This window comes from Lampetra planeri, chromosome 17 (genome assembly GCF_965212315.1).
Source record: "Lampetra planeri chromosome 17, kcLamPlan1.2.h2, whole genome shotgun sequence".
Classification (NCBI taxonomy): Eukaryota; Metazoa; Chordata; class Hyperoartia; order Petromyzontiformes; family Petromyzontidae; genus Lampetra; species Lampetra planeri.
In genome coordinates, this window is record NC_136123.1 from 489257 (window position 1) to 510680 (window position 21424).

General features: G+C 54.6%; 2 protein-coding genes across 2 annotated transcripts in view; both read right to left on the reverse strand.

Moving 5' to 3' along the window:
• The window catches only part of RNF31 (ring finger protein 31), a 29562-nt gene extending 25490 nt beyond the window's left edge, over nucleotides 1–4072 (reverse strand). Inside the window, exon 1 of the mRNA XM_078601774.1 lies at nucleotides 3476–4072. Within this exon, the coding sequence (XP_078457900.1) occupies nucleotides 3476–3715 (240 nt within the window). The 5' untranslated portion in view covers nucleotides 3716–4072. The remainder of the gene's footprint in view (nucleotides 1–3475) is intronic.
• A 4146-nt stretch (nucleotides 4073–8218) lies between these two features.
• On the reverse strand, nucleotides 8219–21221 carry ZDHHC3 (zDHHC palmitoyltransferase 3). The gene is made up of 8 exons (XM_078601778.1): nucleotides 20990–21221; nucleotides 18743–18821; nucleotides 16519–16856; nucleotides 13602–13726; nucleotides 13022–13118; nucleotides 11785–11866; nucleotides 11123–11253; nucleotides 8219–10299 (listed from the first exon to the last, which is right to left on the reverse strand). The coding sequence occupies exons 3-8, from the start codon at nucleotides 16819–16821 to the stop codon at nucleotides 10141–10143; spliced, it is 897 nt and encodes a 298-aa protein (XP_078457904.1). The 5' UTR covers nucleotides 16822–16856; nucleotides 18743–18821; nucleotides 20990–21221; the 3' UTR covers nucleotides 8219–10140.
• Nucleotides 21222–21424: the final 203 nt, after the last annotated feature.

Below are 21424 nucleotides of genomic sequence, written 5' to 3' on the forward strand. Positions count from 1 at the left end.
TGGTTCTTTCGGTAAAGTCACGTAGAAGGGAAGTAATAAAATAATACAAATAAAACATAATAAAATAATTCTCACGACGTTTCGGTCACAACGCAAGCAGATGGCTGCTTGCGTTGTGGCCGAAACGTCGTGAGAATTATTTTATTATGTTTTATTTGTATTATTTTATTACTTCCCTTCTACGTGACTTTACCGAAAGAACCAAGAAGATGAATCCCTGCAGTCACGAAAGCTTTAAATCGAAATTTAAATTGGATTCATTCCGTTCACAATTGTTGTTCACCCAGGAAAGCCTCGTCTGAGTCTCTCGGAGTTTTGTTCAAGCTTTCCCCGTAGGGAGCGCTGCCGAAGCTGCCGCTGGGTGATCCTACTGAGCACGCTCATTTGCGAGCAATTTCTCGGCGCCGACACGCTTCCTTGAAAGGCCACGCGGATAGCACGCAAATGCCGCACGGGGAAGGCACCCGAGCCTGGGATCGAACCCAGGTCCTCCTCGATGCGAAGCCACGACTTGTTTACCCTGCGGCCCAAAGCAAAGCGAATCAGAGAACGTTGCTGGCGTCTTTACAACCGCGAGGCCAGGGCGTGACGGCTGCCGCGTCAGGCGATTCCTCGCGACCTGGAGCGTCGTAAAGCCCCGGGGACAGCAAATCGGATTGTGTGTGTGCGGTGGTGTGTGTGTGGTGTGTGTGTGGTGTGTGTGTGTGGTGGTGTGTGTGTGGTGTGTGTGCGGTGGTGTGTGTGCGGTGGTGTGTGTGGTGTGTGGTGGTGTGTGTGTGGTGTGTGTGTGCGGTGGTGTGTGTGGTGTGTGTGTGTGTGGTGTGTGTGTGTGGTGGTGTGTGTGTGGTGGTGTGTGTGTGGTGTGTGTGTGTGTGTGGTGTGTGTGTATGTGTGGTGGTGTATGTGGTGGTGTGTGTGTGGTGTGTGTGTGGTGGTGTGTGTGTGTATGTGTGGTGGTGTGTGTGTGGTGTGTGGTGGTGTGTGTGTGTGGTGGTGTGTGTGTGGTGTGTGTGTGGTGTGTGTGTGGTGTGTATGTGTGGTGGTGTGTGTGTGGTGTGTGTGTGTGGTGGTGTGTGTGTGGTGTGTGTGTGTGGTGTGTGTGGTGGTGTGTGTGTGTGTATGTGTGGTGGTGTGTGTGTGGTGTGTGTGTGTGTGGTGTGTGTGGTGGTGTGTGTGTATGTGTGGTGGTGTGTGTGGTGGTGTGTGTATGTGTGGTGGTGTGTGGTGGTGTGTGGTGGTGTGGTGGTGTGTGTGGTGTGTGTGTGTGTGTGGTGGTGTGTGTGTGGTGGTGGTGTGTGTGTGGTGGTGGTGTGTGTGTGGTGGTGTGTAGCGGTTAGCGCGCTGCGCTATGAACCTGGCAAACCGGGTTCGATTCCCGTTCACGGCCAACACCAGTGACGATTATCTGAACCGCTCCTGGGCCTCCCCTAGGTCGGCTCAGCCTGAAACGAGTACCCGGTGCGGTGTGTAAACATCGCCACTGGGGAGACAAAGGCGGTCGGGCGTGGTGCTGGCCACCCATCCCCTCGTGTACCGTTCTGGCCTTCATAGGTGCTCGCTAACAGCACTTGCCCCTACAGTCTGTTAAGGCTACACGGGGGATATATTTGTGTGTGTGGTGTGTGTGTGGTGGTGTGTGTGTGGTGGTGTGTGTGTGTGGTGTGTGTGTGGTGTGTGTGCGGTGTGTGTGCGGTGGTGTGTGTGTGTGGTGGTGTGTGTGTGGTGGTGTGTGTGGTGGTGTGTGTGTGTGGTGGTGTGTGTGTGTGGTGTGTGTGCGGTGGTGTGTGTGTGTGTGGTGTGTGTGTGGTGTGTGTGGTGGTGTGTGTGGTGGTGTGTGTGTGTGGTGTGTGTGCGGTGTGTGTGCGGTGGTGTATGTGTGGTGGTGTGTGTGTGTATGTGTGGTGGTGTGTGTGTATGTGTGGTGGTGTGTGTGGTGTGTGTGGTGTGTGTGTGGTGTGTGTGTGGTGGTGTGTGTGTATGTGTGGTGGTGTGTGTGGTGTGTGTGTGGTGTGTGTGTGTGGTGTGTGTGTGGTGGTGTGTGTGTGGTGTGTGTGCGGTGGTGTGTGTGGTGGTGTGTGTGGTGGTGTGTGTGGTGGTGTGTGTGGTGGTGTGTGGTGGTGGTGTGTGTGTGGTGGTGTGGTGGTGTATGTGGTGTGTGTGTGTGGTGGTGGTGTGTAGTGGTGTGTGGTGGTGGTGTGTGGTGTATGTGTGGTGGTGTGTGTGTGTGTGGTGTGTGTGTGGTGGTGTGTGTGGTGTGTGGTGGTGTGTGGTGGGGTGGTGTATGTGTGGTGGTGTGTGTGGTGTGTGGTGGTGTGTGTGGTGGTGTGTGGTGGTGGTGTGTAGTGGTGTGTGGTGGTGGTGTGTGTGTGTGGTGGTGTGAACGTGAATGAGCAGCAAGTCACGCGCGCGGGGGTGTCCGGACGATGCTTCCCGCGACAAAGTTCCCTGCCAAGTGCTGAAGGAGCCGTCCTGAGCTCGTGCCATGCCCAGAGGGTGCAAGTTTGGTGTCGTGGAGGCGAGTCCACGACGCGGCCTTGCAACAGCAGCAACACCCTGGGGGTGTCCGAAACTCCAGAAGTTGGCCCCGAGAAGGGAGATGAGAAGGGAGATGAGAAGGGAGATGAGAAGGGAGATGAGAAGGGAGATGAGAAGGGAGATGAGAAGGGAGATGAGAAGGGAGATGAGAAGGGAGATGAGAAGGGAGATGAGAAGGGAGATGAGAAGGGAGATGAGAAGGGAGATGAGAAGGGAGATGAGAAGGGAGATGAGAAGGGAGATGAGAAGGGAGATGAGAAGGGAGATGAGAAGGGAGATGAGAAGGGAGATGAGAAGGGAGATGAGAAGGGAGATGAGAAGGGAGATGAGAAGGGAGATGAGAAGGGAGATGAGAAGGGAGATGAGAAGGGAGATGAGAAGGGAGATGAGAAGGGAGATGAGAAGGGAGATGAGAAGGGAGATGAGAAGGGAGATGAGAAGGGAGATGAGAAGGGAGATGAGAAGGGAGATGAGAAGGGAGATGAGAAGGGAGATGAGAAGGGAGATGAGAAGGGAGATGAGAAGGGAGATGAGAAGGGAGATGAGAAGGGAGATGAGAAGGGAGATGAGAAGGGAGATGAGAAGGGAGATGAGAAGGGAGATGAGAAGGGAGATGAGAAGGGAGATGAGAAGGGAGATGAGAAGGGAGAGGCGGCGGTGGTGGAGGAGGAGCAGGCGGCCAGGAGGGATGGGAGCTGCGCGGTGTGGGGAGTCGGAGGGAAAGGAGGCGACGGCGACGAGGAAGTGTATGGGGGAAGCGTTCGAGGAGGAATCCCAAAGGAGTGAGGAGGAGGAGGGTGGAGAGGTGGGTAAGAGGCGGTAGCTTTTGGAGGAATGATCGGACTGCAAAGGAGGCGACAGGCGAGGACGTGGGGAGCGGGGATTGGGAGGGTGAGGAGGGTGAGGAGGGGTCCGAGTTCGCCGCGTGCCCGCGTCTCACCGGCCCCACGTTGGGCTGGACGAGGCGCTCCACGTCCACGTGCTGGTACCGCTCCGACAGCGGCCCGCCCAGCGCCGCGAGCTGCGCCGCGAGGCGTTGCGGCGCCCCGAGCGGCTTCTCGCTCAGGAGGCGCTCGGCCTCGTCTCGAAGTCCGCGGGGGGACACGCGGACGCGGGCGATGGGCGACTGCATGAAGGGGTCACCCAGGGCCGGCCGGGCCGGGTCATTCCCCACCTCCATCTCCGGCAAGCCGACGGTCGCCCCGATCGCCGCCTGAGTCGGCACCAGGAAGCTTGGCCCCGACCTCGAGACCCCGACCTCGAGACCCCGACGGGCGGAGCGCGAAGGGGCTTCTCTGGATGTTTCCGCAAACACGCAGGGGTCGCTGTCCGCAGGGCTGAATACCCCCCCCCCCCCCGCTGTTGCTAGTGCAGCAGTAGCTCTTGCAGAAGCTGCTGCTGCAGCTGCAGTAGTAGCAGCAGCAGCAGCACAGGTGTCAGCGGTAGTTAGCAGTCGTCGTCACTGTTGTTGCAGGAGGAGTTGTACCCCAGTTCGGAGCTGAACCCACCACGGGGAAACCCCCCGCGCCACTTCCGGGTCGAGCGCCGCGTCAATTCCTGGCAGGCCCCGCCCCCTCCCTCCACACGCCCCGCCCCCTCCCCCCGCCCCGCCCCCTTCCCCTCCCCCCGCCCCAACAACCACAAAGTGGCGCTGACGTCGCTTGTGCCAGGCCACGTGCACTTTGAGGCTGGGTGACGTGTCGATGGCTCGCTGGCAGGTCAAGGAACAGACCCAGGTGCCATGGGTTGACCGACTGAGATGACTGGCAAATGCACCGCCTATGCTCCCCACTGTGCCAACTCGCTGCGTTTTAGCAGCCCAGTGCCTCGCTCGTTGTTGTGAGCGTCGCTCCTCCGCCCTTCGATGTTGCTGGAGGGCGACTGCCTCCAACTGCACAGAAGTCTCCTTCACGAGCCTCTTCCACAGACGCCGATCTTAACACCGCCGATACCAGATATTGGCAAGTCCACTCAGCTCCATATCCTCTCGCGCCACATAATTCCATCTCTTCTGTAGGTCGTGCCGCGCCCGTTTAGCCCCCTCCATCCGGCCAAACAGAAGATGCTTGGGCATGTGGACTACATGAGCGAGCCTCGCCTTCTGGAGCGCACCGATAGGTCTGTCCAGATCGTTCAAGGATTTGCGAGCTCCTCATACAATCTCGCAGGGTTATATCCAGGACGGATCATTGGCAGGCCAGCCTGGACGTTTCAAACACGCCCCCCCCCCCCGCCGTCTTTGTCTCTCAATGTAATTCCAAGCATGCACACAACACCAGGTCGAATCAATTCCGTGACTGCACCAACATCATCAGCACACACTGCCAGTCGGTGCCTTTATTCACATTCCGTATTTACATTCACTGACCACAAACGCAACCCCACTCCCATACCCACTCTGCAAACCCATTTAGCATGGCCACGTGAATTCCCTGGCTGCGAGGTGTGGACGAGGCCTCGGCACCAGTCCCCTTGGGCCGTTGAAGCCGCGGGTGCCATGGGGTGGAGGGCGCGTGGGGCACGTGCCCTGTTGGAATGAAGGCAATGGCGGGTCCCGGCTCAACTTCCCTCTGTGGAGCATGAAGCTTGGGCCACAGGCCAATGGAGCAGTGGCACCGCCTGCACACCCAATAGCCACATCACTGCGAAGGCAGTAAACTAGTTTGCCAACTCCCAGTTATGAACAGACTGCAGCCTCAATTGTTTTGGTCCAAGCAGTGAGCCCGGCGTCAGAGAATGTGATTCCCACCCCCTGGAAATTTGTGCCGAGGAACTAATATTTTGGAATTTTGGTTCATCTTCCTGAATATTTTAGGAGCTCAGAATCATCTTGCAAGCGGTACAAATACGTAGAAGTGGTGGTGGGGCATTTTTGTTGGGGGGCAAATATTCCACTTGTTGAACAAATATGTAGGCCACTGATATTCATCTGTGCGGGTCGGCCGAGAAAAGCAGCTTCTCTAAGCTCAGTCACCACAGTGACGAACACAACCGATGTTTTGTTTATCTCTCAGCGAGGCCAGCAAACGCCAGGTGCCACTGCTGTAGCGCCAGCTCCAATGTTCACTGGTGGGCTGCTATGAGATCGTGAATCAGCTCAAACCAAGACAGAAGGTGCACGCCAACTCACGTCCCGCGGCAGTGCTTTGCGGCACTAAAACGCACCGCACAACTTTACACAGCGATGAAAACTCAACATTGTGAACGACAGTGGCGTTCTTTTTAGTGTGCGATTAGCTCCGCATTACAATTAAATGAGCACGTTTTGAGGCTGGTCTTCGTAAGAAGACGGTGCAAAAAAAATCAAGTGAAGCTATTCCTTCTCGCTGGAACGGCAAACCAAGGACGATAGGCCAACTCCGATCTACTCACCGCAGAGTCCCAGCGGGAGACATCTGACACGTTCATTATTCCGTCCACAGAGGAAACCAAAGGCCTGGTTTGGTTGCTTCTCGGCCACGTGTGGGGATCCTGCTGCCCTCGTGTAATGGTGAGCACACTGGACTTGCAACCCAGGCCATCGGCGCGATTCACGTGGCGGCAGTTGAAACGGTGCAAGTTTGTCACCCCCCCCCCCCCGGCCTGCCTCTGTCCACGCAGCAGTGTGCACATGGGTAGACCACGCCTCGTCCATTGGCAGGTCGCGTGTGGCAGGGTCACGTGTCGGTATGGGGACTCCCATCTCTTTCGAGATGGCTGGCCGGTTGAAAGAGGCCAAAATATCCTCTAAATCAGGGGTCGGCAACCTGCGGCTCCGGAGCCGCATGCGGCTCTTTTGAACCTTGACCGCGGCTCCGGGGCGGATGCTAGCGAGGGGAGGAGGCGCACTGTGACACCTGCTCTGGCGTTGCCGCTGCTGACAGGTCGCCGCTCCGCTCCACACTGCCCGCCCGGTGACAGGCAATAACGTTGCCGTTGCTTTGTCACATGTTTGGAAGAAGTAAAAACCTTCCTGGGCAGCAAAGAGCTCACCTTTGCTGAGCTGGAACAGCCAGAGTGGCTGGAAAAATTACATTTTATGGTAGACATGACAGCACATCTAAACACGCTAAATACAACCCTTCAGGGGAAAGGAGGCACAGCCCTGCACATGCTGGAGGAGGTTTTGGCATTCGAGCGCAAGTTGACAGTGTTTGTCAAAGATTTACAGAGAGGTACACTGTCTCACTTTCCCTCTTTGAGAGAGTTCAAACAAAGTCATGATACGATAAATGTGGAATATTTCAAGTCTGCAATCACCACAATGCAAAGTTCGTTTGGGAAACGATTCTGTGAGTTCAGAGAGGAAAAAACGACATTATCCTTCCCTGTCACTCCCCTGGCGATCGATCCATCCCTATTGAATATGACTGCATTTGCAGGTGTAAGTCAACCTGATCTTGAGATGGAACTGGCCGATATAGCCGACAAAGATATATGGGTGTCCAAGTTCAAATGCTTGACCGCTACTCTTGAGGATGTTGCCCGTCAGAAGGCCATTCTGGCTCAGAATCATAAATGGAGTGATATTGAAAACCTTCCCAAACAGGACAAACTTGTATTCGAAACATGGAATGCCATCCCCAACACTTATATAAACATGAAAAAGTATGCATTTGGAGTCCTGTCGATCTTCGGCTCCACATATGTATGTGAGCAGGTCTTCTCCAACATGAACTATATTAAAAACAAACATCGATCACGCCTCACAGATGACAGCTTGCAAGCCTGTGTGAAAATGAAGGTGACGTCTTACAGCCCTGATGTGCAGACACTGTGCACTGAGGTTCAGGAGCAAAAATCCCATTAACCAGGTAATTTAGCTATTAATTTGCAAAAATATATTTTACATTGTTAAGTGAAAAAGTCCTTTTTTTATTCAGATTGACAGCTGACTGCACGATCCTGTATATAGCAATAAGGTAAGAAACAACATATGCAGTGTTATATTTGTTTTAAATGTTGCAATGGTTTTGCGGCTCCCAGTTTATTTTTTCCTTCGGAAACGGGTCCAAGTGGCTCTTTATGTCTTAAAGGTTGCAGACCCCTGCTCTAAATGATCCAGCTCGTGGAGACCCTTCTGCCAGCAGTGGTGTGAGCAAGAACTTGCATGGCTGCTCTTTTATGTTTTCAGATCATTTCACATGGCCGTGTGCAGTACCATATATGGTGTGATGCATGTGCAGTACCGGCTGGCTTGTACCGGCTCTCATGCGATGGGAAACTAACAACGCTGGAGAGCCACCCTGTCACGTGAGCGAGTATAAAGTGAAGTGCACGGCACATTCAAGGATAAACAAAGTTTCGAAGAAACGTTACACGCCAGACAGAGCGGGACGACGACGCGTTCCGCTCCCGTCCATCGTGCGCTCAGCTTGGGCCGTCACCCCCTCTGCGTGGACAAGGAACGGCTGCGGCGCCCATCGCTTCGCTGAAGAAAAACCGCCGCCGTTAAATATTGTAACCGATATTTTTTTAATTTAGAAATGGGCCTGAGCCTTTGAGGGGGTGGAAGGTTGGAGGGGGGGCGTCTCCGGACACGAGTGTCGTGGCAGAGCATCTCGCCACGGACCATGATGCTTTGCAGCGAGCGGCGTTTGCCGACGTTCGCGTAAATGCGGAGGTCTCCGCTGCATGTGCAGGTGGCGGGGTGAACACCGCCTCAACGCGCTGCGATCAAACATGGTTCACGTAAAAAAAAAACCCAGCTTAAAAAAATCTTTAATTCACTCAACTACAGCACTGCACTCCGCACCGTTCAGCGCTTCTCACCCAAGGTTTCCATTAAAATGTCGACTCATTATTTACTTCAAATAAGATTGATCGCCTCCGCTACCATCGCAGAAGATTATCCTCGAATCGGGGATTCTCTCCACAGCCTCATGCGCGTCCTCCAGCAACACAACTTTGCTGATCTCAAGGAGCATAAACCATCAAGCGAACTCCGGCCATCCGAACAGCAGCGGCTTTTGGCTAACCATCGAACAAAGACCCGTCACTGCATCGTGCACATCCAGATGTGCTTCTGCAGCTATCTGGAAGGCTTTTCCTTCTAATGTTAGGAAGCCACTGGAGCTATGCACTTTTAAATCTAAATTGAAAACGAATTTCTTCAGAACTGCTTTTTGTGTTTAGTCTGTTATCCTTCCCCCGCACCTCCGATTAGCACGGTTGGCTATGTACGGTGCGAAAGAAGTTTAACGTACACACATATACACAAGTGTTGCATTTTACTATTTTGCGTGTCACCCTTCCCTCCGGCTTAATTTCTCATGCATTATTTTCCAGAGATCTGGCCCGGACAGCTCCAACTGAAATTAAGCCTTGATCACCACCTTTGTAAATTGAACAGAACGTGGCCCAGCTTGGCATCATGGAGTCTGAGAAGTACTGCCCCAATGATATTCCTGCCAAGTGCCGCCCCTTTGATTAAAATGGAAAGCGCTATGACATTCTATTACGTATTTCCAGCTTTGATGTAAAACTATATAAGAATAGTAAACAATGTAGTGGTTTTCCATTTCGTTAAAAGAGCTTTTTTTGGAGAAAAAAAAATCACTCTTTGGAATATTTGCATAATATTACACACTCGTAATGTTTGCCAAGTTATAACCCGCTCACAGGCTTGCACGGGGGCTGTCAATGATACCCAGACACGCGGCGTCAAAGACTGCACAGCAACAGCGACAACCCGCCACTGTCAGCGAGACCCACCGGTTCCTTTACACTTGTATTTTGATTTTGACGACATCACCTAGATTCCCGAAGTTTCTTCAAGACCGTTCACTTCCTGAGGAAGCTCTCGGCACGTCTAGAGAAACTTCGGGATGTCGTGCTGAGCAGCATGCGGCACAAGCCGAAAACACAACGGAGAGATGAAAATAACTAAAATGTACACAGGCAGCCGGAGAGATGCGCCTACCCGCCATCACCGTTTGCGATTTCTGTCGGCAGCCCAAACGCGGTCATGACACCGATGGATATGTTCCTATTGGTGTGCAGTCTTAGCAACGTGACGATCTGAACTGGAATTACACGCGTTACCCACAGCACACCTCACCTCACCCTCGGCATGAAGCAATCTAAAGTGCCCCAGAGTGTCACGCGAGTCGTGAATGGCATCTGGAATCCTTCCGCTGTGCCGTGACACTGCAGGGCAGGCGCGCGCACACACACGTATGAACTAGGTATCCTGGCACTATTTATTGAAGGCTAGTGGTCGCTTCACAACACCAGCAGCACAGTCGCTCATGGTCACAGTATCATTACACATTCAACGTGTGGCGAAGGTGCCTCTCAATGTCATGCACAGCGAGGCGATCCTGCTGCTGCTGCTGTTGGTGCTGCCTACGGGTTAATCGTTATGAACTTCCATCGAATATTTGGCACTGTATTCGATTCCTCCCTTGCCTTAAGCATTACCGAGATGCTCTTTACCCAATGACTTTTAAGGCGAGAATTAATTCGGCACGATCTCGCGTGCGCTCGCACACACGTGCGTACAATTTACACGCCGACTCCAGCCAAGTCCGGGTTTCCACCGGGCGTCAGTGTCTGTGGTCACGTCCCGAATAACGCCCGGCGACTCACTGGCACACGCGCAGCGGGCGGTGGGGCCGGCACGGGTCACACCGTGTACTGGTACGGCTCCGCTTTTCCGTAATCCGGCGCTACAAAAGGGTTGAACCACGCGACGGAGAATGGGTGACCAAACACGGACTTCATGTTCATCCACTTGGACTGCTTCACCCACCGGGGCTCCTCCCTCTTCAGCTGCTCGATCCCCTGCACAGCACAGATACATCATCATCATCAGCCACGATCAATCCTGTCATCATCATAATCATACACGGTCAATTCCCTGCAGGGCAGCCATCACCAGACTGAAAATTGCACCCATTATCAGAAAACAATCCAACCCTTATTTCTTCAGGAGTTGGAAACAACCAGCTAGATGTGTAAACACGTCTGCTTCGCAAGGGAGACCTGGATCAGATCGAAGACAAATTCAGACATCAAACTGGTAGCAAATCAAATGAATGCCAAAGCAAGAATACAACTAAATGCATGAAATGGATGTATGCCCCGGGGCTCAATGGCGTGTCAGAGCGCGGAGCCAACAATACCAAGTCCCTGGTTTGGATCTGGGCAGTCAAACTGGATTCTCAAGTGCAGCGAGTCCGTGGTCTCAGCCACATCACAAATCACAGGCAGCAGCTACAGCTGCTACTGCACAGGCTGCTGCTGCTGCACAGGCTGCTGCTGCTGCACAGGCTGCAGATGCGCTGCTGCTGCTGCACAGGCTGCAGATGCGCTGCTGCTGCTGCTGCACAGTCTGCAGCTGCTGCTGCTGCACAGGCTACTGCTGCTGCACCGTCTGCAGCTGCTGCTGCTGCACAGTCTGCAGCTGCTGCTGCACAGGCTACTGCTGCTGCACCGTCTGCAGCTGCTGCTGCTGCACAGGCTGCAGCTGCTGCTGCTGCAGCTGTCTGTCATTCGAACCCGGGTTCCTGGCGGTGCTGGCTCAGCGCCCCGACCTTGGAGCTACCGGGCTACGTCCCGGAAGACGCGGCCTGCAGCGCGACACGTGGTTGCACCGCCCGCGTACCGTCTCGTCGGTGCAGATGGAGTAGACCTGCGTGCCGCACATGATGGTGGTGAAGATGAAGAAGAGGAGGCCCTCGAGGGACAGCAAGATGAGCAGGATCACGGAGGACGACGGCGAGAACGTGCTGCACTCTGCTCGCGACACAACGGTTACGCACGCGGAGATTATTTTCCCCACTCGGGTCGCTGGCGGACCGGAGCTCGCTTTGACACAGAACGCGACTAGTAGCCACAGACACAGCGAGAGTAATACTGCACATGGTGTGCCGGGCACGGGATGATTTTCTGGGTCGCTGACTCGGACAGAGCCGGCTCAAATTAAATTCAGGTTGCGTGGCACGATGGCGGGGTTTTATGTGTGGAGATATAAAGATTTGCTTCCCACTTCGTTTGTGATCATTTGTTATCATTTTTGGTCACGATTTGATTCAAGACACTATTATTATGGTGGTGCACTACGGCGCCTCTAGTGGTCGCAGGGCTCACTAATCCAGGAAGTGCAATGACACAATTCTTACAACACAAAATTTTTACACGTCCAATTACAATCACGTATATAACAGTAATGCTTATCAGAAAAGAAAAAAATAAATAGATATCAGAGAAGAGGCCACCAAATATAAATGAAAGCAGAGGCAAGCGAATAGACGTGAGAGTACTCACTCTCCCAGTTCTCCCCGGAGCAGTACACCAAGTGGATGAGCACCATGAGGAGTGCGTGTACGGAGATGAGCGCGATGTACATCTGTGAATGAACGAGAGCACAACATTGCACTGGCACCAAGAGGCAACACAAGCCGACGAGCGGCCTTCACGTTGCCGCAGCTTCATTGCTTTTCATAAGTTGTAAACATTACATCGTGTCCTGTTTGTGGTACTGGCGACATGTCATGAGCCCCGAGTTTCCACTCGGAACTCTCGCAGAGCCGTGCAGCTCTTCGTGCCCATGGAAACATACTACAGAGCTACCTCTAAGAACGCGTCAAGTGACCCACGATTTACACAGTAGGGGGCAGCACTTCTCCACCTGTCCTGCCACAGTCATGCTCGTCACATGGCAGTCAAACCGATACACATTTTCATTCTCACCAAGGCAAGACTGTTTTAGTGGGGATTGGTCATAACAGGACGATCAGACATTGCAATTTTTAGCCAATCCCACGACCGTGCAGCACATGGGAGGAAACCACAGTAGCTGGATGTCGTCAGTACGTGTTCATTATTATTATTGTTCTTATTGTTGACCCAGAGAAGCCTCACAGAGTCTCGGGATTCTTTTTAGGAGGAATTGGTTGTTTTTGCTGCGATTCAAGTGCACCCGACTCTGCTGATTAGACACTGTTTATGTATGGGACCTTTCTTTGTCAGTATCCAGTATCAAAGTATAATAATAGGGTTTACCCTTTCTGACAATAAAACAGGTGTTAAGATGTTCAAACATAAAACAAAAACCTTTTGCAAGGAATCATGTCTGCATTAACCACATGTGGTGTTAGACCAGCAATTATCTGGTCTAACACTAGGTGGTTGTTCAGGGCCATGGAATGTACACAACAACTTTTATTTTTTAACCAGAAAAACGGAAAGGTGAGGGAGACGCATTGTCTGCTTGTTTATCATGACGGTCCTGCCAAGTTTCCGCAGAAGAAGGTGACGTTTCCAAGGATAATCCCAATTGAGTAACTTTGAAGGTAAATTTTCAGCATTGCAGTTCTTGGCAACTACCAGTTACAATCTACGTTGTTTTAGCTATGGGGGGAAACCACACAGAAAGAAACCCCAGTCAGGATTCAAACTCACACCCCTTCTTTCTGCGAGGCACACGTGTTACCGCTGCGCTGCCCTGCCACTACACGTGGTGGTCACCCTGCACGCCACGTCACACGCAGAGGATACTTACTGTGAAGAGTACAAAGTACTTCTGGTTGCTTTCACCGACACAGTTATTCACCCAGGGACAGTGGTGGTCCATCTTCCTGATGCACCTCTTGCACACGCTGCCCGGATCAGATAACCATCATCACAATCGTGAGTACATTTTGTATCGTTACTGTCGTTCTTGTCGCGCAAGGCTATCACGGAGGAAGCCACTGCTCCGCTTCACGGACACGGTCTGCAGTACAATCGGGGGCGGTGTTGCTGCTGCATAATCCTAATTGAGCAATCTGCAGGTTGACTCAGCCCATCCTTCCTACGGGGCCGATAAAATCAGTGCGGAAGACAACAGTGGTTGTCCTTTGAATAGACATGCCCCTGCTGAAGATTTGAGATGAGCATAAACTTAGGTAAATGAGCTCTGCAAGAGCTTAAATGCCCCAGCGACGCAACGAAGTGCCTTGCATCGCATCTCATCTCGACCATGCCGATGCCCCGCTGCAGCCTATCCCAGGGGACCCGCGGCGGCAGCCGTCCCCACGTGGCGCAAATAGTGGAAGGTGCGTGGGGCGGCGATACGAGCTCCTCGTGGGAGTGGTGGTCACCTGCAGTGGTGGGCCCGGTCCGGCTTGATGCTGCAGCACTTGGGGCACTTGTAGACCACCTGGCCGGGCTGAAGCTGCAGGCTCTCGATGTACTCCTTCGTTGCGTTGCCCTTGGGAACAGCGCCCTGCGACGCGGACGTCAAAGCACGGGGACACCGATGAGCGGCGCCACGTCGTGACGCAAAACTCGTCGCGTGGGAATTGCCGCAAAGCCCACAGACAAAGAGACAAAGATCCCCGTGTAGCTTTGAAGGCTTGCATGGCATACGAGGGGGTGGGTGGGTGGCCAGCACAACACCCGGATGCTTTTGTCTCCCCCAGTGCTGCTGGTTAGACGCTGCACCAGGCTGATTTGACTGGTTCAAATATCCGCCACTGTTATTGTTAGCGAGCAAGAATTGTGCTCGAGTCGTCAGGTTCGTAGCACTGCACACTGACCACTGCGCCACCACTTCCGCAAAGCCTAAAAACCAAGACAAAGATCTCCCGTACAGCCTTAACAGACTGTTGGGGCAAGTGCTGTTAGCGAGCACCTGTGAAAGCCGGCACGGCGCACGAGAGGATGGGTGGTCAACACCACGCCCGTCTGGCTTTGTTTCTCCAGTGGCGATGTTTACACATCACACCAGGTACTCATTTGAGGCTGAGTCGTCTTAGGGGAGGCCCAAGATCGATTCCGATAATCGTCACTGGCATTGGCCATGGGAGAGAATCCAACTCTGATCACCGGGTTCGTAGCAACAGCGCGCTAGCCACTGTGCTGCCACTTCCGCAAAGCCCCCACATACACACACGCGCGCACGCGTTCCCAACACGGGACACCGTTGAACATCATGAGTGTTGAAATCCATGGCCTAAGCAGCAATGCACGGCAGTGTAAAAAACAAGAAAAAGCATGCATATGTTTGGCGTCTGTAACTCTGTGCAAAGTGCGTTTGTTCTCGGAAGTAATTATTTTTTTATGAACTTGTACCGCCTGCTACGATGTATGGATCAGAAATGTGGACATAACTACCGAGCTGTGGGCAACCATTTGATTCACTCGGCCGGTTTCGACAGCGTGGCAACGCAGCACAACTTTAAAATAAAATTTCATCTACATTGACTCATCTTTACGAGCGTTATCGTCACCCTCCTTTAGACAGACCCTGGGACGGCCGTTAATGATTTAGCCTCGATTGAAAAGCATTCCACAAGGGGTCCTATTGATCGTTGTGTTGCTCATGTAGTTGCCTGACTTCTAGATTATATGTTATTGTTCGCAGTGATCTTTGTGAACTATATATGTACGCACGTCAAGGGGCTAAAGGTTCTGTTAAGAACATTTTGCAGGTTTTGGAGGGATGTGTTGCTCGGAGGGACGATGGCCAGCAGTCAAGCAACATAACACACCCCAGAATACGTCTACCGCAGAGATGGAGCAATAACATTATCCTATGTGTATAAACTAGACGGATTGATGCGTTGCGAGACCGTGGCGCTTTGGGAAACGTTAAAATGTTGCCCACAAGGTAAGTCAATAATGCCACTTGTCGCCAGTAACGGCTCTGAGTCAGCGGGGAAACGGCCACATTCCTGGCTTGCTGTTGACGTTGCCTGGCTATCAGCAGATGTATGAGGCAACTCCTCCCTGTTCAAAGATAGCAGACTCAATTAGGTGGCTTGGTGGCTCAGAGGTCAGTGCGGAGCTCGGACCGCCGGGTCCCTGGGTTAAAATCTAGGTTCAAATCCAGGTCATATCCAATAACTGCACCAAAACAACTATTACAACAAATTTGGTTATTCACTTATTTTTGATCATTTAAAGCTCTAAGAATTGAAAGTATGGTTTGCCTGCAATGTGATGAACATTACTCACAAAAGGCAGAGACAGTGTTGCCCTCTACTGCATGCGGACCAGCGTGTCACTTGACGAAGGAATCTCAGAGGTAGCTCTGTCATATCTACTTCCGGGTACTTATGTCTCGTGACATGACAGCAATATGACAATTTGGTAAAAATTGGGAAAACATATAAAAGATTGTACCGTGATTTTACTATCATCAGTCAGGAAAGGCTGAGAGCGCCTGCTGGCCCACAATTCAGTTGGATCCGTCCCACTGAACGAGACGCTCGCTCAGCGGTGGTCAGCCGTCTCCTTACCACTCTTCAATCGCTGCTACTACCATGGTCACTGTGAACTTCACTCATTCATTCCTCCACCCAAGTTCGAGACTCGTTCTACCAGACTCTTCCATCTCATCAACTGTGTTCAACCACCACACTGTAGGTCACAACAACTTACTCACCCACTCACTCACCCACTCATCCACCCACCCACTCACTCACCCACCCACTCACCTACTCATCCACTCACCCACCCACCCACTCATCCACCCACCCACTCACCCACCCACCCACTCACCCACTCATCCACCCACCCACTCATCCATCCACCCACCCACCCACTCACTCACCCACTCACCTACTCACCCACCTACTCACCCACTCCCACAAACCACACACTGCAGGTCACCTCACTTATTTTTCTGCTTTTTCCCTCGCACTGCTTCACTTTGGAATTCTCTCCTCTCATCATCATCATCTCTTCCCAAGTTCTTATAATGATAATAACCTCACTCAATTAAAAAGTATGTAAACTCTCACCTCGTGCAACTTTGATGGTGCTGTTTGTTGCTGGCTGCTTGGTCTTTTGGGGCTGTACTCAGCAACCGTGTTAATAAATAAAACATGTACCCACTCTTGTAAGGTAAGGCTGGTAGAGGTCAGATCGAAGGGATCAGGCAGGGGGGTCAGACCAGGGGGGTCAGGCCAGGGGTGGTCAGGCCAGTGAGATTGCGCTGTGGGGGGAGGGGAGTTAAACTGGCAGGGGTCAAACCAGAGGGGTCAGGCCAGCGTGACCGTGCGAGCGACTCACGGGGTCAGTGAGCATGGCCTTGCAGTGCGAGGCTACGGCGAGCAGGGCGAGGGCGTTGAAGAGGGTGCCGTTGAACAGCGCGTACGGCACGCTGGCCGGCAGCAGCAGCACGAAGGTCACCACGAACTCGGCGTACACGACGAGCATCCAGGTGATGACGGCGCACGTGATGCCGCAGCAGTCGCGGATGAACCAGCCGGCGCGGCCCATGTCGGGCGGGGGTTGCGCGCAGCGCTCCGGTGCCCGGTACTCGGCGCGCCGCTCGATGTCGCGGTTCGGGGCCCGCCGGCCCCACGTCAGCATCGCGGCCGCGCCTCACCGCCGGGCATCACGGACACCTACGCGGGCAACAACGTCGAAGACACTTGTACCCGGCAACCAGGGTGGCTGTAAAGCTCGAGTAGGTGGCACGTGACCCGTAGCCGCAGCCATAGCGAGCGATATACTGGATGTAGAGTGCCGGGTGCGGAATTATAGTCCAGCTAAAATGAAGGCCCTGGCCTCGCATAGAGACCCACAGTCTCACACGTGGTTGAATTTCTCATGAATATTTTCCGGGTCACTAGTAGACCAGAGTAGGTGGCACGTGACTCCGTAGCCAAGGCCACTGTGAGAGAGCTATGGGGGGATGGTTGGTTTGCAACCCAAACGTTCCAACCACAATACCCAACACAGGTACACAGAAAATTACACCGTGCTCGCCACAGTGACACAGACCAACATTGGCCTGTTTCCTGCTTGTTGCAGAGGTTTGTGGTTTGAATCCGGCGGGCTGCCCTGGTTATTACTGCAGGTGTATTAGCACAATAACACGAGCCATCTGTTTCACAGTGGACATTAAAGGTCCACTGACGTCATTCAAAATGAGTCGGCCATTGTACACCATCGTCAGGGTCAAAATGCTAAATATTACCCGATAACCACACAATTGTGATCACACATAGCAAGATCACTCCTGACTGTCAGGACTACATCCATCTGTAAAGCAAACTGCCTTTGTGATAGCCCTGCGGCTGACCTCACGGTTACACGTGACTTTGAACGCCAGCCAGCAGCTGGGCTGAGATGTGGTCGTCGGCTCTAGAGTTCAGCTCATCGTCTTATTCCACACAGCCTCAGCGCGTCCCTCTTCATTCCCCCAGGGCAATGGGTCATCGCAGAGCCTCACGGCAGCTCTGTGTCTGACGTGGGCGCTGCAAGGGGATTCTCTGATTTGGGAGGGGCAGAAATGTATGTACTTGTGCAATTATACTTCAATACTTAATTTATAATTATTTATTCTTGCGACTTGTTTTTCTCCATCTGGCACTCATATCGTTTTGTGTATTGTTTGTGTATGTAACTCGCTGACCCACCCCTACTGGAAATAAGTAAAAAAAAAGTACTTCATAGCTCATCGGTTTCTTCCAGGATAAATAAAGGTGACAATTTTGATCCTGGCTGAAATCACGTTAATAAAGGTACGCGTGTACAGTTACTGGTATCCTTCAAACTGGGAATAAATGTAGATCGGTTGGGCAGGACACGTCGCTTGAAGGGACACCTATGGTCTAGAATAGTGACAGAGTGGCAGCCAAGGAATGGAATGTGGCCGACAGGACGTTGACGAGGAAGATGGAGCCATGTCATTAGCTCCTCGTGTGCAGGCGTTTGATGGATTCGTGCATCTCAGACCCGTGACGGATGGAAACAATGTGGGGAGGCCTTCATTCAGCAGTGGATTGCTCATGGATGTGGATGATGATGATGAGAGTCAAATGAGATGGAGCCTCTGATTTCGGATGAACATTTCATCCGCTTTAAAGAAGCGGATAAACGTGAGTGTAACCCTGAGAAGACTTCTTAATTGGGCATTGTATGTCAACCTATTAGAACCGTAGTTCACAGCATACACCACCAGCACAATCATCACCACAACCACCGCTACCACCACCAGCACAATCATCACCACAACCACCGCTACCACCACCAGCACAATCATCACCACCAGAAACACTCAATCACCACGACCACCACCTCAACCATTACCCCCAGCACCATCAGTACCACACTCATCACCAGCACCACTACCACAATCACCATTAGCATCACCACCACAGCCACCACTACCGCCAGCACCCATCAGTACCGCAATCATAACAACAACCATCATCACATTTACAACGACCACTACCACCACACATTCACCACAACCAGAACGACCAGCACCAAGCGGCCCACTCACCCGGGGTGGTGGAGGAGGAGGCCGATGGAGCCCGAGCCCCGTGGCGTGTGGGCTGAGGCCCGCGCGAGCCAGGACCGGGCTGTGGCACACACAGGGCAGGGAGTCAGGGCAGGGAGTGAGGGCAGGGAGTGAGGGCAGGGTGTCAGGGCAGGGTGTCAGGGCAGGGAGTCAGGGCAGGGTGTGAGGGCAGGGCAGGGTGTGAGGGCAGGGAGTGAGGGCAGGGAGTGAGGGCAGGGTGTGAGGGCAGGGAGTGAGGGCAGGGAGTGAGGGCAGGGTGTGAGGGCAGGGAGTCAGGGCAGGGTGTGGGGGCAGGGAGTCAGGGCAGGGTGTGAGGGCAAGGAGTGAGGGCAGGGTGTGAGGGCAGGGCGTGAGGGCAGGGTGTGGGGGCAGAGAGTCAGGGCAGGGTGTCAGGGCAGGGTGTGAGGGCAGGGTGTGAGGGCAGGGAGTCAGGGCAGGGAGTGAGGGCAGGGAGTGAGGGCAGGGTGTGAGCGCAGGGTGTCAGGGCAGGGAGTCAGGGCAGGGTGTGTGGGCAGGGAGTCAGGGCAGGGTGTGAGGGCAGGGAGTCAGGGCAGGGAGTCAGGGCAGGGAGTCAGGGCAGGGTGTCAGGGCAGGGTGTGTGGGCAGGGTGTCAGGGCAGGGAGTGAGGGCAGGGAGTGAGGGCAGGGAGTCAGGGCAGAGTGTGAGGGCAGGGTGTGAGGGCAGGGAGTCAGGGCAGGGAGTCAGGGCAGGGAGTCAGGGCAGGGTGTGAGGGCAGGGTGTGAGGGCAGGGTGTGAGGGCAGGGAGTGAGGGCAGGGAGTGAGGGCAGGGAGTCATTGCAGGGAGTCAGGGCAGGGTGTCAGGGCAGGGTGTGTGGGCAGGGTGTCAGGGCAGGGAGTGAGGGCAGGGAGTGAGGGCATGGAGTGAGGGCAGGGAGTCAGGGCAGGGTGTGAGGGCAGGGAGTGAGGGCAGGGTGTGAGGGCAGGGTTTGGGGGCAGGGTGTGAGGGCAGGGAGTGAGGGCAGGGAGTGAGGGCAGGGAAGGAGGGAGGGCAGGGAGTGAGGGCAGGGTGTGGGGGCAGGGTGTGGGGGCAGGGAGTGAGGGCAGGGAGTGAGGGCAGGGTGTGGGGCAGGGAGTGAGGGCAGAAAGTGAGGGCAGGGTGTCAGGGCGGGGTGTGAGGGCAGGGAGTGAGGGCAGGGAGTGAGGGCAGGGTGTGAGGGCAGGGTGTGGGGGCAGGGTGTGAGGGCAGGGTGTGGGGGCAGGGAGTGAGGGCAGGGAGTGAGGGCAGGGAGTGAGGGCAGAAAGTGAGGGCAGAAAGTGAGGGCAGGGTGTCAGGGCAGGGTGTGGGGGCAGGGTGTGAGGGCAGGGAGTCAGGGCAGGGTGTGGGGGCAGGGTGTGGGGGCAGGGAGTGAGGGCAGGGAGTGAGGGCAGGGAGTGAGGGCAGGGAGTGAGGGCAGAAAGTGAGGGCAGGGAGTGAGGGCAGGGAGTGAGGGCAGGGAGTGAGGGCAGGGTGTGGGGGCAGGGTGTGAGGGCAGGGTGTCAGGGCAGGGTGTGAGGGCAGGGTGTGAGGGTAGGGTGTGGGGGCAGGGAGTCAGGGCAGGGAGTCAGGGCAGGGTGTGAGGGCAGGGTGTGAGGGCAGGGTGTGAGGGCAGGGAGTGAGGGCAGGGAGTGAGGGCAGGGAGTCATTGCAGGGAGTCAGGGCAGGGTGTCAGGGCAGGGTGTGTGGGCAGGGTGTCAGGGCAGGGAGTGAGGGCAGGGAGTGAGGGCAGGGAGTCAGGGCAGGGTGTGAGGGCAGGGAGTGAGGGCAGGGTGTGAGGGCAGGGTTTGGGGGCAGGGTGTGAGGGCAGGGAGTGAGGGCAGGGAGTGAGGGCAGGGAAGGAGGGAGGGCAGGGAGTGAGGGCAGGGTGTGGGGGCAGGGTGTGGGGGCAGGGAGTGAGGGCAGGGAGTGAGGGCAGGGTGTGGGGCAGGGAGTGAGGGCAGAAAGTGAGGGCAGGGTGTCAGGGCGGGGTGTGAGGGCAGGGAGTGAGGGCAGGGAGTGAGGGCAGGGAGTGAGGGCAGAAAGTGAGGGCAGGGAGTGAGGGCAGGGTGTGAGGGCAGGGTGTGAGGGTAGGGTGTGGGGGCAGGGAGTGAGGGCAGGGAGTCAGGGCAGGGTGTGGGGGCAGGGAGTGAGGGCAGGGAGTCAGGGCAGGGTGTGAGGGCAGGGTGTGGGGGCAGGGAGTGAGGGCAGGGAGTGAGGGCAGGGTGTGATGACAGGGCAGGGTGTGTTTGTACCAGGCTAGGTGTCCACGACGAGGAGTCGGGGCCCAGTCGCCGGACTCTGCAGTGAGCACGGACGAACGAAACTCCTCACGCATCAACCACCACCACAACCACCACAACCACACCACCACCAAAGCACCACAACCACCACAGCACCACCACCACCAAAGCACCACCACAGCAGCACCACCACCACCACAGCACCACCACCACCACAGCACCACCACCACCACAGCACCACCACAGAACCACCACCACCACAGCACCACCACCACCACAGCACCACCACCACCACAGCACCACCACCACCACAGCACCACCACCACCACAGCACCACCACCACCACAGCACCACCACCACCACAGCACCACCACCACCACAGCACCACCACCACAGCACCACCACCACAGCACCACCACAGCACCACCACAGCACCACCACAGCACC

What these genes read in the sequence shown, in the direction of transcription:
- ZDHHC3 (XM_078601778.1), bottom strand. Translation starts at nt 16,821, where the DNA reads ATGCTGACGTGGGGCCGGCGGGCCCCGAACCGCGACATCGAGCGGCGC. An exon ending in AGTACTTTGTACTCTTCACA is followed by an intron (nt 11,867 to 13,021) that starts GTAAGTATCCTC and finishes GTTCATTCACAG; the next exon opens with ATGTACATCGCGCTCATCTC. An exon ending in CCATCTGCACCGACGAGACG is followed by an intron (nt 10,300 to 11,122) that starts GTACGCGGGCGG and finishes TGTGCTGTGCAG; the next exon opens with GGGATCGAGCAGCTGAAGAG.